At 35.0% G+C, this 18,919-nt stretch overlaps 1 protein-coding gene across 1 annotated transcript in view; it reads left to right on the forward strand.

Moving 5' to 3' along the window:
- The window catches only part of LRP1B (low density lipoprotein receptor-related protein 1B), a 2,342,762-nt gene extending 2,333,694 nt beyond the window's left edge, over positions 1-9,068 (forward strand). The window contains exons 88-91 of the mRNA XM_006834597.1: positions 1,843-1,933; positions 4,015-4,159; positions 7,187-7,285; positions 8,928-9,068. Coding sequence (XP_006834660.1) covers positions 1,843-1,933; positions 4,015-4,159; positions 7,187-7,285; positions 8,928-9,068 — 476 coding nt within the window. The remainder of the gene's footprint in view (positions 1-1,842; positions 1,934-4,014; positions 4,160-7,186; positions 7,286-8,927) is intronic.
- Positions 9,069-18,919: the final 9,851 nt, after the last annotated feature.

The raw sequence follows: 18,919 nt of genomic DNA on the forward strand, positions 1-18,919 counted from the left end.
TAGAAGAATTGATGTGTTTGAATTATGGTGTTAGAGGAGAATATTGAAAGTGCCACGGGGCTGCCTAAAGAACCAAAAGATCTGTTTTGGAAGAAGTGCAGCCAGAGTTCTCCTTAGAGGCCAAGATGGCCAAACTTCGTCTCTTATATTCTGAACATATTGTCAGGAGGGACCAGTCGCTGGAAAAGGATGTTGTGTTTGGTAAGGTGAAGGGTAAGAGAAAAAGAGGAGAACCTCCAATGAAATGGATCTGCCAAGTGGCAGCATCAATGGACTCAAGCGTGGCAACAGTAGAGAGGTTGGCCCAGGACTGGGCAGTGTTTTGTTCTGCTATGCATGAGATTGTTATGGGTCAGTACCAACTCGATGGCACCTAACAACAACAACATGTGCACACACACATAAAAACTACACCTAGTTCCTCTGATTACTTTTGAAGATCTAGATGATTAGTGATAAAAGCTGAGACCATTCATTTGTATATGAAAACAAATGAGAAAATAGACTTGCAACATAAGCCGACTCTCCCACACCCAAAATAAATTTTGCTCAAATTATTCTGAAATTTCAGCTAGAGAAAGAAGATCCTCCTCTCTTCTCTTTTTTCAAGCTAACAGACCTGTGTGATAGTTTTTTGTTTGTTTGTTGTGGTTTTACTGAAGAAGAATCTGAGCCCCTAAGAATTTCACTAACTATCCAAGGCCTCATTGTGAGTGAAGAAACCCATGGACCCTTAGTTATGAACCCATTCAACCCCATGAATAACAGAATACATCCTTCCCAGGTGCTGTGCCTCTTTCATGGTCTTTGTTATGTTTGAGTCCATTGTTTGGACTCCATTTGTCAATCCATTTCAATGAGGGTTACCGTCTACATTACCATATTAAGACTTTGTTGTTGTTGTTAGGTGCCATGGAGTCTGTACCCACTGATAGCGACCTTATGCACAGTAGAATGAAACACTGCAGGATTCTGGGCCAACCTCACTACTGTTACCATGCTTGACTCCATCCATGCTGCCACTTGGCCAATCCATCTCACTGGGGGTCTTCCTCTTTTATCTGACCTTCCACCTTACCGAACATGTTACCCTTCTCCAGTGACTAGTCCCTCCTGACAATATGTCCAAAGTATGAGAGACAACGTTTGGCCATCCTGCCCTCCAAGGAGCACTCTGGCAGCACTTCTTCCAACACAGATCTGTTGGTTCTTTTGGCAGCCCATGGAACTTTCAATATTCTCCTCCAACACCATAACTCAAAAGCATCAATTCTTCTACTGTCTTCCTTATTCACTGTCCAGTTTCGCATGCATATGGGGTTATTGAAAATACCGTGGCTTGGGTTACAAATCCAAAAAAAAAGTCTTTTCCTGATAGAACTTTTTTTTTTCACCACGTGTATGTGTACTTATGACCAGGAAGTATTTGTAGCTAAGATTACAAAATTAAAGGTGGGAATGTGGCTAGTGAAAGTATCTAAATGTGTATTCAGTCAGAGATGATTTATGCAAAGTCCCAGAATCTTACTGCATTCCTGAAAGTGCATGGGAGGAAGGGAGTGTGGTTGTCAGAGAAGTCAGTGTCGTTAAGTGCAAAGTATTTAAATTCAGCATACAAATTTTAAAATGATAAAGAAATATTTCCAATAGATCAAGTATTTAACAGGCGTATCTTTTGTTTTTTAGTGACAAAAAAATTAGTCATTTGGGTTGACCTTAACTAAATCAATATCAAATGACTGTGATAATAAAGTTTTCAGTTATATCAACCTTTACTTATGTTTCAGATTTAATCTCTTCATTTTATTCATGTGTTCTTCTATGCATTCATCTATTTTTCAGGAAGCATCGCCATCATTGTGCCTCTTGTCCTCTTGGTGACATTGATAACCACCTTAGTAATTGGGATAGTGCTTTGTAAAAGAAAAAGAAGGTAAAATACAATGTTCTAGATTATCAATCAGCAAAACCTGACAAATAATTGCAGAAATATGGTAGTTATTTTTTTTTTTACAAAATGTCTTGTATCATGCTTTAATTACTCCAATTGCAAAATCCTATTGTAAAACCATTTTATCCTTTTATCTTAAGTACATTAAATTTAGATTGTATATTGCTTGAATGGATGTGCTGATTTATTTTAACAAAGCCAATATTGTTGTTGTTGTTAAGTGCCATTGAGTTGATTATGACCCATAGAGACCCTGTATAGAGTTCCATGGAACAGCTGGTGGGTTTGAACCACTGACCTTGCAGTTCAAATGACTTTGCAGTCTGATGCATTAGCCCATAGTGCCATACCTGGAATCCACAAACCAGTATGGGACCATATAAATTGAAATTTCTGTAGAGGTTTTCCAGTGTACTAGTATTTCTTTCAATCAGCAATGGTCTCTGAGGAGCGTCTTATTATATTGATGGGTATGATTAGTAATTTTAACAGTCATAATGAATATATATTATAAAAATCAGTCAAAAAGTATTGTTGCTAGTGTTCCTATTCATACATGCGTGGGTTTATTCTAAACAAAACGTGTTTTAACATGTGACAGTGATCAATAGATGACTGCAGACAAGTTTTCTGAGTAATATATTTGTCTTAGTCTTGTTTTGTTGTTGTTGTTGAGTGTCACCGAGTCAGTTCCAACTCATAGCAACCCTGTATAGGGTTTCTAAGGAGCAGCTGGTAGGTTTGAACTGCCAACTCTGTGGTTCTCAGTCTCATGTTGATCCTATAGCACCACACCAGGAGTCTTGTTTTGGGTGCCTTTGAAAATAGTATAATAAAAACAGTGGCTTCTGAGGATTTTTGCTGGGCTCATTAAATTCAAGGAAGAGAAGTCCTCTCAGAAGATTTGGGTGGCTTTTTATGATTTTAAGATTAAGTGGTGCTGAGGAACTTTTATCCATCATGATAGTGCACATGCTCTTTCTTAAAATGTAGCAAGAGTTGTCCTATGAAAATTTCCTTGGAAACCTTACCCATTCGCCCTTTAGCCCTTGCCCATCCAGGCTTCCTTATAATTCTAAAATTCAAAGAACATTCAAAATGAACATGATCTGAGTCCCTAAAGGATGACAAAGCTGTTTTTGATGTAATGTAAATCAAATAATATAGAGTTCTTCAGGGAAGAATTTGAGAGATAGAAATACCACCTTCAGAAATGTACAGATGGTGACTATGTTGAAAAACAATAGCTTAACATTTTCATGTATTTTTTAATAAATTTTATAATAATATTTTTATAATATACTTTAATAAATAGCAATATTTTTACTTTCACTCATAAGGCAGACATTCTGCATTTTATTTGTAACTATGCATTTATTAATTTCTCACTGTATGTATCATTGTTACTAAGTGCTGTTGAGTTGATTCTGACCCCTCATGACTCTGTATAGGGTTATTATATTAATAATACAGATATACTGTTGTAAAGTTCTAGGAGTTATTTTCTAGAAATTAAAAAAAAATTGTGAGTCACAGTTTTAATATTATGTAAGACTTTAGTAATGTAAACTGTGGATTGAAACAATCTACTTCAAAATTGGTTTATTACTGTTTTATTAAACTGGTTCCCAGAAAGGGTCAAAAATTAATATTTAGAATGGATAAATGGATTGTGGATATTGAATGTCCACTAATTTGCTTTGAGTAGTAACTGACTCAATGACACTTAACTACAATAAATTTAGTAGAAATGTATATATAAAATATATGTATACTAATTTAAATAAAGAACATTATTAATCAAATTATGACTTCTTATTCCTCTCTGTTGTTCTTTAGTGCAGTTGAATTGGTTCCTACTCAGAGTGACCATGTATAGCTTGATAACTGCTATTTATTTGCTTTATTTTAAATACACTTTACTTATAAACTTCCCTTCTATCATTTTAAAATCAGAAATTGTATATATACATTTTATAGTTTCATATGCATGATTTTGTATAAAGCATGAATTAGACAAATCACAAATTTGTAACAACTTATAACAAATTCCCATTTTCTAGGACAAAAACGATTAGAAGACAACCCATTATCAATGGAGGAATAAATTTGGAAATCGGCAATCCATCATATAACATGTATGAGGTGGATCATGATCACAGCGATGGGGGACTTTTGGATCCTAGTTTTATGGTAGATCCAACAAAGGTACAACTCTCACAGTGATAGGACAAAAGCACTAATATTCTTGAATCATACCTCCTTTATATAGTTCTGAATTTGATCATGCTTTTTATTTATATGAAGATATATTAAAGAACATTAGGATGCTTTGCGTATTATAGCCTATCTTAAAGGAAAAATCAAATAAAAGTATGGACTTCATTCACCTGACCTGTGCACATTCCTATAACGCATTTATTTACCTGTTTTATAAGCATGTATGCTTTATTTGGAATAATGTTTTATTCAGATATGTTAAGGCTTAAGAACACCTAAAAAGGCAGTCTACTGTGAAAACACTGACTGATGCCTTTTTTCAATACTAAAAAGAGTAAAGAGCTTCATTATCTAGGTAAATACTATATATATTTTTTAATGGTTCTTTCATTGAAAAGCCAACTAAGCTGGGCTTTATATTTGTGTTTAATCAAATCACTTTTCAGACATATTTTTCAATCTACTAAAATATCCTTGCTATTAACTTGAAGCATACTATTAATACATATAACCTAAGAATCTGTGTTCTTAAACATCTCTGTTACTTATTATTATTTTCTGTTCAGGTTGGCACAATTTAAGAAAAAATCATAAGTTACAGTTACCCAGATACTTTGAACATTAAATATTCATTTCCCTGAATTACCTGAATATTTTAACTTCCATATTCTCTACTTAAAATTGAGAGATTCTATGTACTATATAAAATATTTTTAAAAATGCATTTTGCAAATTCTGTATATCTGTCTTAGGTAGAAAATACAGTATGAATAATTATAAATTGAAATCATCAAGATGTGTTTCATATACTTTTCATAAGGAGAGACCATTTCCCCATTAGTTTTATCTTTCAGTGATAGGAGTAAACCAATTTTTGAACACTTACTATGAGCAGTTTTTAGTACTCCATTTAAAAATGTTTCTAATCTTATTCTACAAAGAGAAAAAATAGCTGCAATGACTTCAAATATGTTTTCATCTACTTAGCACCTAAGTCTGAATGAACATATATTTGCTGATCTGTTAACAAACTAAAAGTAACTGGAATATGGCTTAGATGGCTGATTCTAGCTATTTCCTAATACTGATATTTGCAAAATATAAATATGAATTGTTGATTAATAACTAATGCAGAAAACACAGCTAGTTCTGATAGGTATAAATACTTGTAAAAAGAAGAGGACTACATGGAAACAATCTGAATGGTCAAATGTGTTTCACATTTGGAATATGCACTGTTATAAAATGGCTTAATGTAAGCATAGTGTGAGTAAATACAAATTGCATTACATACAAAGAAGCTTTTTGTAAACAAACAAAAAAATTTAGATGAGTTCATTTTTCATCTAATGGTATCATATAATTAAAATAACTGAAGTTGTTACTAAAGTCAATAAAATTGATTTTACTATACAAATAACCACAGAATCCTCTGAAGAATTCCAATAAAGGAAATTGGAATTTACTGATATCATTCCAAATTCTTCACAATCTTTATATGGATTGTTTATAGTATTTTCTAAATTAAAACTTTGTGGAGGACAATACAGTCAACAATGATTTCATTTTACATTTTAAATTTTTTTCTAGAGGTCCTTGCTTATGTTCCAGACTTTATAGTTATTCAGTGTTAAGAGTGCATGATTAGGATTAAATAATATACATATTGTTGTTAAGTGCCATCAAGTTGGTTCTGATTCATAGAAACCCTGTATAGGTTTCGGAGTCATTAAATCTTTGCCGAAGCAGAAAACCTCATCATTCTTCTGCAAGGGACTGGTGGATTTGAATCACAAAACTTGTGGTCCACAGTCCAGTGCTTATCGCTTATCATCACTTATCCTATGGAATCACTAGGATCCCTATTTAAAAAAAAAAAAAAATATATATATATATATATATATATATGTATGTATATACATACATAGAGACAGAGAGAGAGAGGAGAGAGAGACAGAGACAGAGACAGAGAGACAGAGAGAGAGTTAGAGTCCTGGCGTGGCACTGTGGATTCATGTGCCAGACTTCAAAGCCATTTGAACTTCAATGTCAACAGTTCAAGCTTACCAGCTGCTCCTTGGAAACTCTATACAGGGTCACTATGCATTGGAATTGACTCGACAGCACTTCACAACAACAACAAATATATACACACATACATATGATATATATGTATGGATGTATCTTAATGAATATTTTCATATTAAGCAAATTTTTTCCTAGCTTTTTTTTTAAACACTTACATATACAAAGCTGTTAATATAGTGTATGAGATTTGCTAATTTTCCTCTTGGACCCAAGCAGCCATTGTCCTTGCGTAGAGTCTGTGTTGTTGTTGTTGTTAAGTGCTGTTGAGTTGGTTGCAACTCATAGTGACACTGTATAGGGTTTCTGAGGAGGGGCTGGTGAGCTTGAACCACTGATCTTGTCATTCAAACCAACCTTACAGTCCAACGCAGTAACACACAGTGCCACATCAGAAGTCTTAGTAACCCATGATAATTACTAATTTATATATCTTCAGCTACAGAGTCTGATCTCCAGAAACTCAAATTAGTTTGTTTTGACATACCAAATTAAAAAATGTTTTCTGTCTCCAAATTTTAGTGTTACAGTGAATCTTTCTATAAATAGAATCAGTCAAATATTGGAGTGCCCAGAGCAGGCCATTGTCAGAATTTTCCAAAGTAATGAGGCCTTAATTGGGAGAGGCTGACAAATTTTTCATAGAACTGTGAGCAAAGTTGTTATTTCTTTTTGGATGATGTAATTATTAAATAGACAGAAATGAGAGGGTTCTAGGAGCATAGCCTGTTTACTGGGAAACTGCACAGATTAGAAACATCTGTCTAGGATTCAATGTGAACAATTTGCTTTTATTTTTTATCATGTTAAAGCTAACATGAACACACAGGTCTAAAGATGGCTGTTTATGTGATTTTTATGATGAATTATGTCAATGAAAGTGGTGCCATTATATAACATCAGAAACTAAAAGTCTCTGTTTCCATACAGACCAGGTATATAGGGGGAGGGCCCAGTGCTTTCCAGCTTCCCCACACAGCGCCGCCCATCTACCTAAACACTGATTTGAAAGGACCACTAAGTGCTGGGGTGAGAAAAGAGATTCATTATTCCATATCCATTCCATCACAGAATCCCTGACGATCAAAGGCTATCACTAGACCTAGATGAAGTCTTGTTTATAATTGAATTTTTAATTAACAAGAGATTTCAAAGCAGCATTATAATTGGGGCTTATAGAATGTGACTTGCCTATGCCTCTATAGATTAAATGTAAAACTTTTTGTTATATTAGATAAGACATTAGGTATAGAAATAGTCCTCCTACTGGACTGGAAAAAGTATTTTATTAAAAGTATTTTAGAAAAGGTTATCTCTAGCTGATTTATTTTGGCTTAAATTTATGTTTGGGTTTATCTAGTTCCTATTAAGATACTTTATTTCATGTTGTTGTTGTTTAGTGTCATTGAATCGGTTCTGACCCATAGAGACCCTGTATAGGGTTTCTGAGGAGCAGCTGATGAGCTTGAACTGCTGACCTTGTGGTTCAAACCAACTTTGAAGTCCAGTGCATTATCCCACAGAGCCAAACCAGGCCTCCAAGATACTTTATTTAGTAGATGCAATTTGATGTGCAGTTCTTTAAAGGTATATTTTATAATGTGGCATCATATTGAGAAATTAGAGACTATCTAATTAAACCTTTTTTTAATGTAAAATTAGGTTATTATGGACTGAGTTCCATGGAAAGATTTTCTGTCTGAAATTGCATAGTTCATATTAGACAGCAGAGGCATTCCGAAAATGACTGTTCTTTCCCCGCTCTTATATCAACTCCCTTCATTCTCATTTGTTACCATGTTTGTCTTATTTGCATGACCAAATTTTATAATGCTTCTTTGTTGTAACTAAAATGTTATGTGTGATTGTTGGAAGAAATTACAAAGCAAACAGCTGGTGAGCTTGAACCGCTGACCTTGCAGTTCAAATGGCTTTGCAGTCTGGTGCATTAACCCACAGTGCCACACCAGGACTCCACTCCAAATGCAATAAGTGTCCGTAAAAGTTCACATGACTTCTTCATAATTCTTCTGAATAAGCCTAAAAATATTTTCAATGATACACATGTGTAGATTTTTTGAAGCAGAAACTAGGATTCTTTGTCAAAAAGCATACTCAGGCAATGTAAGATTGTTCAGTTTTTATTTTATTGCTTGCTTGTTCTTTACCTCATATTGAAAAAATTATAAGCACCAAGCACTTGTATAATTTTCTGTTAACTTATCAATTTGTCAATGATAGACTTTCAAAGAAACAACTGAAACTCAGAGAATTTGATTTAACTGTTTATGCTTTAAAACAAGCTCTCAATTAATGCAAAGAGCTTCACAAAGATTTCTTCAGTTTTCTTGAATTATAGCAAAGGCTGACTCAGGTAATAAGTAACCTGAAAAGACATCGATTTTGTTTGTATCCAATACTATGCTTTCTGTGGTTGTTTGAGTTGGCTCTGTCCTTGCAGTTCAGACTGACCCTTCCGTCCAGTGCTTATCCTACAGTGCCACAGAGTCTGTAATACAGCATTTGATTCACATTTAAATATTGATCATTTAGTAAACTAAGTGCATTGCATATCAAGTGTCTTACTATCAAGGGATAAACAGCCTAGGTAATAACAAATTAGTGTATGCAAGTCAGCTAATAACATTATACTTTTTTTTTTCTCTTTTAGCCAACAAATTACTCCAATCCAGTGTATGCAAAATTATATATGGATGGGCAAAACTGTCGAAACTCCTTAGGAAGTGTGGATGAAAGGAAAGAATTGCTTCCAAAGAAAATAGAAATTGGAATACGTGAGACTGTGGCATAATTGTGGAACTTTTATATGCTGTACAAATGTATAAAATATAAGGATTACTTTTGTATGTTCCAACAGTATTATACTTATTTTGGCATCAGCGTTACCTCTTTTCTTTCTTTCTTCCTTTCTTTCTGGTTAATTGTTTTCTGGTTTATAATTTTTGCTGATGACTATTGATTGACCATTTGTATGGTATTTTTATGAAAAAGAACTGCACTACAGTACAATTTACAACAATGCTGCTGATAGGACAGACCTTTAAATTGGTTCATATTAAAAACATGTTCCTTTGTAGTGTGAATATGAGCAATCTATTTTATATGAACTTTTTTGGTTCTACTTAACAAATAAGATCTGTGCACTTTTTCATTATATAGTCTGGAAGCTGTACTTGCACGTCATTTTAATTTTCTGTTTAAACAGATGGAAGAATGATTGGTCAACTCTCTTCTTTGTGCCCATTAGGATTGATTCTGACTCTGCTGAAAATATATAGCCCTCACAAGTTCAGCATCACTTGCTTTGAACTTAGCTTTAGGTTGCCAAATGATATAAATGGTTATTTAAAGAAAACTTTAAAATATATATATTAAATTGTTAATTTGCATGAACAGAAAACTATGTTTTTCAAAATTTCATGAACTCTATGTGATATGGCAAATGTACAGACCCTTTAATCAACAGTTATATTTAGTGATAGTACATGGAAAAAATATTCACAAAGTGGAAAGACCATTCTTGCTCTGGGATAAGACCTTTTGTTTTTCCTCAGCCTTGAGGCAGTAGTTTGCCTAGAGCATAAGGGGGCATTCACTGTGTCCTCCTGTCTTATGTTTTTCTTCCCAATCAAATGTAATTTGTGGAAGATCAACGTAATCCGTTACTATTCTGAACAGTAAAGAATAATACAGAAGCACACAAATTGATGACAATTTCAGTTATACAAAGTCATTCTCTTTATTAGATCTAAAGGAAGAGGCAAAGCAGCCATATTGGTATAGAGTAACTGGCAAATCTTTTCTAACTAAAATATGACATTATTTGCCCAATCTGAGCCATATTCCAAAAGAATCTTCTGATTATTCTAGAACAATTAATCTGTCCATAGTCAAAGGTTGAGAGTATAAATGTTGTATCAGCTACACTGGTTTCTTTTGGTTGTGCAAAACTCATGGACTCTATTCATTTTTTTTTCAAGTTTTGAGTAAAACAAGTACAATTTATTTAAGTTGTATAAAAAAGGATAGCATTTTTATACAAATATCTTTAAAGGCACAAAAGATTTATTCACAAGGTATGGAGGGCTTTTTTGTTCCTCTATTAGACATGACTGACTTTTAGCTGTCATAATGTATTAACCTAACAGATGAAATATGTTTGTGGTTGCTCTCTATCCCTTTGTACAAGCATTAAAAAACAAAAACAAAACTTGCTGTTTTATAAGGAGATTTTTTGTTGTACTATGTGCATGCATACTACCTATTTCTAACCTTTGCCATATTGAGGCCTTTATAAACTATTGATTTATGTAATATTAGTGCAATTTTGCTTGAAGAATGTTATGCATATCATAAACTTTTTCAGGTTCTTGTTTAAGTACATTTTTAAAATTGAACAATATTTTTCATTTTGGTTATAATAGTCATTTTGCCTATGTTTCTACAATGAAGTGTTAAATACTTTATAAAAAATTGTTGACTGACTTATTTAAATGAAATTCTACGTATTTAAGTGTTTGTGTTGGGTAGTTTTTAAAAAAAAGCCAATTTTTCTCTTTGTTTAAATATCCCTAGAAAACTGATTAGTGAATATGAAAAAGAATTTTTGTTGTATCATTGGAACACGTTGTTCATTGAAATGAGTCAAAGCTCTTTCTGCTCCTTTCCATTCTCAAAAATTGTACACTGCTGGAAATTCAAATTCTATTAGACACTATTTAGTCATTATTTGGTAAATGAGGTGGTCAAGTTAAGCTTACTTGGAATATCAGATTACAGACTACAAATGAAATAGCGTTCTGATTAGTTGAACTGTTGAATTATAAAAAGGGGATTCAAAAATTTGGTGGAAAATGGGATTAAAAGATAATGGACTTTTCCCAAACATTTAAAAAGTCACTTCGTGTTATCTGAAGGGGCTCTTTTATTTCAGGGCTTCATAAGAGCAACTAAAATTATAATTTAAAAGAACCCACAGCTTGGAATGATCTTGATACATTTAGTGAAATGTTGTCAGAGGGTTTCCGAGGTGCTGCTGGTGAGTTTGAACTTCTTACCTTCAGTTCAAATCAACCTTTCAGTCCAGTGCTTATCCAATAGCGCCACACCAGGATTCATATGTAATACACAACCCACTGACACTCTGGGTCTGATATTGATGACCTATTCTAGCGAAAGGCAGTTGAAGCCCCGGAAATGTTTTCTTTGCTTGTTTGTTTTTCCCCTTTGGTATTTTTTAGAAGAGATTTAAATTGTCATGGAGTCTGTGAGTGATGCAAATGGAAAGCTTGGAGAGAGAGGTTCAAGTCCACCCAGAGGCTTGTTAGGTGAAAAGTCAGCCACTGTATTTCCAAAAGATCAGCTACTGAAGACCCTGTGTAGCACAGTTCTACAATAGCACACAGGAGTTCATTATAATTTGGATTTAACTTGATGGCAACTAGCTTTTAGTTGTATCTTCATAGTCTTTATGTGTACATTCTGCTTCACCATTCACCAGTCCACATCTGAGTTGGTAGCCTTTCTGCTTGCAGTTACTTTACAACCAGTTTTTACATGATAAAGATTGTTTTTCAACCATAAATATGTAGTCCACTATATTCCCATAGCTCCAGCTAATTTTATTCCAATTTCCTGTAACAAAAAGTCTTGTAAATGTGAGAAATGTCTATGCATAACTCTTCTCCCTAGTGGAAACCTTTTACAAATGCCAACAACCAAATATTTTCTATAATATTACTTTAATTTGGGGAAGACAGTTTTAACAATGAATGACTTCAGGTAAACTTTTTACCCAAGTATCTTTTCATCTAGAATAAGATTTATTAACCTTGGCATTGTTGCCATTTAGGGTAAAATGAGTCTTTTTATTGTGAGAGACTGTCCTTTACAGTGTATAATGTTTAGCAGGATTGCTGGTCTCCATCAATTAGATTCCACCAGTAGCATCTCAAGCTGTGATAACCAAAATGTTTGCAGACATTACCAAATGACTTCCAGGGAGCAAAATTGCCCCCACTGAGATCTGCTGAGGGAGTTTTTCTCCGTCGCTGAGTTTGAGATTTAAGCTTGCACTTTACTCTAGGAATTTTACTTTCTACTTTTATGATGATCCCGATATAAGAAGCTCAATATTAAATGCACATTTAATAGCTATAATAAAATATAGCTATTATAAATGAACTGTACTATGCAAAATGCCCACTAGTTCTAAATCTCTACCAAGGAAACTCAGTGTAAAGAAATTGGGGCAAAGATTGCTTTAAAAAAAAAAAAAAAAATCTCTCCTCTAAAGGGAATTCTGGTGGCACAATGGTTAAAGATTTGGCTGCTAACGAAAAGGTCAAGGATGAAAAGGTCAAGGATTCTAACCTACCAGCTGTTCCAGTGAGAAAGCTGGAGCAGTCGGCTTCCATAAAGATTTACAGCCTCAGAAATCCTACGCTGCAGTTCTGTGTTGTCCATTGTTCTTTCTAAGGGCTGTCGTGTCGGTTCCGACTCACAGTGACTCTGTATAGTGTTTTCCAAGATGTAGATGGTGGGTTTGAACGACCAATCTTGCAATTAGAAGTTTAGTGCTTATCCTATAGTGCCATACCAGGACTCCAAGAATACTGCTACTTCTTACAAATTTAACTCTTTCATGTAATTTTGTTTAAAATACTGAAGTATAAGAGATGCCCAAAGTTGAGCAGAATACAACCAGAGCTTCTAACCAGTTCATTCCTGCTTGTCATCATGCTGAGGAATCCTGGTGTAGTGCTGTAGGAGAAGTATTGGACTGCTAACCACAAGGTTGGTGGTTCAAATCCACCAGCTGCTCCTTAGACACTGAGCCTATACCAGGTCACTATGAGTTGCAACCTACTCCTCAGAATTTAACAATGACAGCACATAAGAATCAACCTGGGATATTATTAAAAGTAAATTTCAGTTTAATGTATCTGAATCTCTGGTGTGGTACTATAGGATGGGCACTGGACTGCTAACCAAACTGTCAGTGATCTATAACATTTAACTATGAGTAAGAGGACTTGAAGGCACTTAACAACAAGGACATATCAGGGATGGAAATTAAACTTCTCAGCAGGGGTTCAAACCAGAATGAACCAGTTTGGCGCCCTGACTATAGCTAACCAATTTTTTCTGTTAGCTATAAAAGTAGCGTAGAGGTTGAGTTGGGTTGCTAACCTCAAGGTCAGCAGTTCGATACTCCCAGTGGTTCTGCAGGAGAAAGATGAGGCTTTCTGCTCCTGTAAAGATTTATAGCCTATACAAAGTCGCTATGGGTCAGAACCGACTGGATAGCACTTAACAACAATATATTGCACAATATTGTACTTCACATACTCCTTCTGTTCCAGCTTACCAGTGGCTACTCAGAAACCCTATACAGGGTCATTATGGGTCGGAACCGACTCGATGGCACTTAAGAACAACAACATTTCATTATAATTTGTAAGAGAGGGAACAACTCAAGCATTTCTTCTTTTTGTTGTTGTTTTCCAAGCATTTCTTTTCGAAGTTTGTGTAAGTTATAGTCCTGATGTGGCACTGTAAAACAACCACTGGACTCCAAGTTAGTTTGAACCCACCAGCCACTCCTCAGATCACTAGACATGGTTGCTATGAATCAGAATCAACTTACCAGCACCTAACAACAAGACTATGGGTATTCTGTTGTTGTTGTTAAGGCCTTGAAATCTGTTTCAACTCATAGCGACCCTAAAGATGGTTTCCAAGGAGCAGCTGGTGAGTTTGAACAGCCCACCTTGTGGTTCACAGCGACCTTGAGGTTAGTACTTATTCTATGGTTCAACACCAGGACTCTTATGCATACTCAAACAAATATTTCTTCAGTGAACTTAAGGTATGAGGCAACAACAAAAATAACCAAAAAATTATTTATTTTTCATTGATCCCAGGATATATATTGTTAGTGTATGGATATATCCAGAAAGTTAACAATTCTAGAAAACATAAAGACTACTTGAGAAAAAAAAAAAAAAATTAGAAACAACTTGATTCACTAAATCATTTAGCTATTGATGGGATCATATTCAGCGACGCAGAAACTTGTACTTTCAACCATGAGGTACATTTGTTTCGTCTAAAGAAAGAAAAATCGGTGAAATAGATTCTCAGGTTAAGTTTTCTGCCATAAATATTATACTTACATGGCTGCAATTTATTCTGAAGAATTTCTAGTGAATCCCATCATTTTATTTTCTAACCATGGTTATCAAAAATCCAAAGAAATTTGGTACTGAAGGGCTCACTTGATAAAATGCAGTGCTTTAAACAGATAAATTCATTCTCTCTGAAGGATACTTTCTCCCTTTAGTCTAGGGTTTTTAATAGATTGGCTAACAGAAGCATTGCAATACTGATACATTAGTGGTCTCTTTTTCCAAGAAAAAATTTTAGTTGTGGTTTCTTTGACAGTGCTCATACATCAATTATGAGTTTTTTTGATACAGCTCGTTGCGATTGTTGTAAAGTGCAGTCTAGTTCATTCCAAGTCATAGGAACACTGTGTAAGGTTTCCAAAGGAGCAACTTATAGATTTGAACCACAGACATTGTGGATACAACAACTACACAGCAATACCCTTGTTATTTTTTTGTAAAGTGCTGTGGAATAGGCTTTGACTCATAGTCACCCTGTATAAGGTTACCAAGACTGTAAATCTTTAGGGGAACAGCCAGCCTCCTCTTTCTCCCAACGGGTGACTTGTGCATTTGAACTGCACACGCTGTAGTTAGCAGCCAAATGTGTAACCCACTATGCTATCAGGGTCCCTAGTAATAACAGAGAGTCAATACATAACTGTTTGAGTCTTTCGAAGATAATGCTGATAGTGAAAACTGTACACACATTATTTATGCGAGTAGTCTAAAAAAATTAGAAGTGATAAAACATTTTTCACACAGAATAAACTGAGAAATATAGATCAGAATAAAATATAGGAGTTTGAAATAATACTGTTTAGGAGCTAATTTAAAAACATGCAGAATTTCACTTTAGATTGATTTAACAGGTGAGATTCATTTCACACTGAATACTATTAATAGAGAATCCCCTGGGTAGCACAAACTGCAAACTGCTGGGCTACTAACTAAAAGGTAAGAGGCTTGAATCTACCCAGAGGTCCCTCAGAAAAAAAAAAAAAAAAAGCCTGGAAATTTGCTTCCAAAAGTTCACAGCTATGAAAACCCTAAACTGTTCTACTCTGAAAAGTATGGGGTTGTCATGTGTCAGAATTGACTTCATAGCAACTGGTAAGTAGTATTAGAAGTTAAGTAGAAAATAACTGGGCAGTGATATTTCAAGTTGGAGTAACCTTCATTCCTGTTGTCTATAAGTGTCAATTTGGTTATGGAAGTCTCTATGCCCACAAACATGTTCATATGCATACACACATACATTCACTTTTATGACCCACTCATTGTGAAGTTGGTATTTATCTCTTATTTCACCTAAAATTCAAACATGTATAATTTCTGGGTTAGAATTTCACAGAGCGCTACTTTTATCTATGTTGTTGTGGTTATTTGCTATCAAGACTATTCCGACTCATGACAACCTCATCTATGACAAGAAGAACTACTCCATAGGGTTTTCAAGGTTCTAACTTTGTCATGGCACTGTGGACTAATGAGTCAGACTGCAAAGCCATTTGAACTGCAAGGTTGACAGTTAAAGCTCACTAGTTGCTCCTTGGAAACCCTATACAGGGTCGCTATGGGTCACAACCAACTCAATGGCATTTAACAACAACAACATAATTAGCCTTAAGGAGCTCTTGTAGCATAGTGGTTACGAATCGGGCTGCTAACTTCAAGGTTGGCAATTCAAAACTACCAGCTGTTCTGTGGCAGAAAGATGAGGCTTTCTGTTCTGGTAAAGATTTGCAGCCTCAGAAACCCTGTGCAGGGTTACTATGAGTCAGAACTGACTCCATGGTAGTTAACAACAACAACATAAGTAGGGATAGATTGTATGGCAACAACTTTGATTTGGAGTTTCATACACAGTAGTAGGTCAAAAAGTATTGCTGCTAGAATTCTAGTTCATACATGTTTGAGCTTATTTCAAAAAAAAAAAAAAAAATGCATTTAAACCTGTCTCTGAAATCAGTAGGTAGTTGTACACAGGTGCTGTCAGTAAAGTCTCATTTGTTGTTGCTGTGAAGTCCTATGGAGTTGGCGCTGACTCATAGCAACCATATATAGGGTTTCCAAGGAGTAACTGGTAGGTTTGAACCACTGGCCTTGCAGTGAGCAGTCCAGTGCTTATCCTACAGTGCCACACCAGGACTCCTTAGCCTTGTTGTTGTTGTTAGATGCCATCAAATTTGTACCGACTCATAACGACCCTATGCACAGCAGAACAAAACACTGCCCAATCCTGGGCCAACCTCACTGTTGTTGCCACATTTGAGTCCATTGATGCTGCCACTTGGCCAATCCATCTCGTCGGGGGCCTTCCTCTTTTTCTCTGACCTTCCACCCTACCAAACATAATATCCTTCTCCAGCGACTGGTCCCTCCTGACAATATGTCTGAATGACAATATGACAAAATGAGAGATGAAGTTTGGCCATCCTGGCCTCCAAGGAGCACTCTGGCTACACTTCTTTCTACACAGATCTGTTGGTTCTTTTGGCAGCCCATGGCAATTTCAATATTCTCCTCCAACACCATAACTCAAATGTGTCAATTCATCTATAGTCTTCTTTATTCGCATGCATATGAGGTTATTGAAAATACCATAGCTTGGGTCAGGCACACCTTAGTCCTCAAGCTGACATCTTTGCTCTTCAACACTTTAAAAAGGTCTTGTGCTGCAGATTTGCCTAATGCAATACATCATTTGATTTCCTGACTGCTGCTTCCGTGAGTGTTGATAGTTGAGCCAAGAAGAACAAAATCCTGTTAATACCTTCAAAAAGAAAAATCCAGTCAAATCAGTAGTTTCCAGAGAGGATCTATGGGGCTCAGCAAGTTATGGTGACTATTCTTCTTAAGATTCCAAAGAGGTGATCTAGATTGATTTGCCTGAAGGACATAGAATGATCACAGTGACTTATTAGAAGAAGTTTGAAGAGAGCTGAAAGCTGCATTGATGATGAAAAGGCCAGGTAAGTTGTGCGGAGTAGTTGTTTTCCAACAATACCCTACTCATTCTTTGAGGATAGCAAGGGCTTTCTTACAAGAATTTTTTTGTGAAACCTTACCTCATGTACCCTACATTCCTGATCTTTCCCAGTCAGACTTCATTTTGTTCCCCAAACACAAAGAACACTTCAAAGGGACACCATCTGTGTTCCTTGAGGTTTCCAAAACTGTCCTTTTGAGATAGTGTCCATTGAAGATTGCAGATTCTTTGCAGAAGTGATTGCTGTTGCTGTTAAGTACTGCCAAGGCAGTTCTGACTCATAGCAACATGGTATAGGATTTCTGAGGAGTGGCTGGTGGGTTTGAAACACTCACCTTATCCTACAGCACCACACCAGGGTTAGAGCAAGACAAACTCTGCCTTGTCAGTTATAAACACCTAGATGGAGAATATGTTGAGCAATAACAGCTTCATGTTTTGATCTTTTTATTTAATAGACATTTTTATGGTTTTGTAGCAATACTTTTATAGTATATATATTAGCTGTCTTAATCAACTCTCTGGAATGCTTTCAATTATTTTAATATTTAGTCTCATTCTTTTTAGAATTTGTCATTCCTCTTACCATGTGATTTCTCCTTTCAAGTATATTTATCAAAAGCATTCATCTGTGGTATATTTGATATAAATTTGCATATATGCAAATGTTCCTCTATGACTTTCATAAACAAATATCAGCTGACTGCATGTACATTACTGTGGCCATAAACCTTTTCCTACAAAATTTGGAAAGCTTGTTTCACTGCATATGGCATTCGCTGTGGTTAATGATAAATCTGAGATTCAGCAGATTTAAAATTTTTTACTTTTACTTTTTTTCATTTCTTTGAAACATTTGCCCAATCTTAGAAAAGAACTAATTATAGTTATAATTAAAATGTTTGCCAAATATGCATTCATCATTTCATTCACTTTGTTTGCTTACTACAATCCATTGTGAGTTGAGATTAGTTTTCTTCAAGATTATCTTTATTACTTTTATCCAAACTCTTTTAAGCCACAGAAATACCTGCATTCCTTATATTTTTTTTTCTTTGCCACATCCATCATCTTAATCATTTTTGTTTTAATTTATTCCTTATTTTTGAGTAAAATTTCAAGTGTCTGGCCTGCATTATTGATTTATTTTTCTCTATAAATTCAAATTGTCTTTTAGTCTCTGTGTGTACTTGTGTGTGGGTGTGTGTATGTTACTTGTTTCAGAGATGAATCCAATTGTGTTCATGTAGTCTTGCTTTATCTTACTCATCTTCTCTTATACTTATATTTATTTATTTGTTTATTGTATTTTCTCCTCATTGTTTTTGGTGGAACTATTGTCACATCTGCTTCCTGATCACATTGCTAACCCTTTTGCAGATTCCCTTTTTACAGCAATTCTGTAAAAATATATTCTTTTTTTGTCTTATGGAATTTTATTTTGTTTGCGTTTTTTAAGCAACAGGAACTTATTCTCTCAGA

Source organism: Chrysochloris asiatica, unplaced genomic scaffold (genome assembly GCF_000296735.1).
Source record: "Chrysochloris asiatica unplaced genomic scaffold, ChrAsi1.0 scaffold00012, whole genome shotgun sequence".
Classification (NCBI taxonomy): Eukaryota; Metazoa; Chordata; class Mammalia; order Afrosoricida; family Chrysochloridae; genus Chrysochloris; species Chrysochloris asiatica.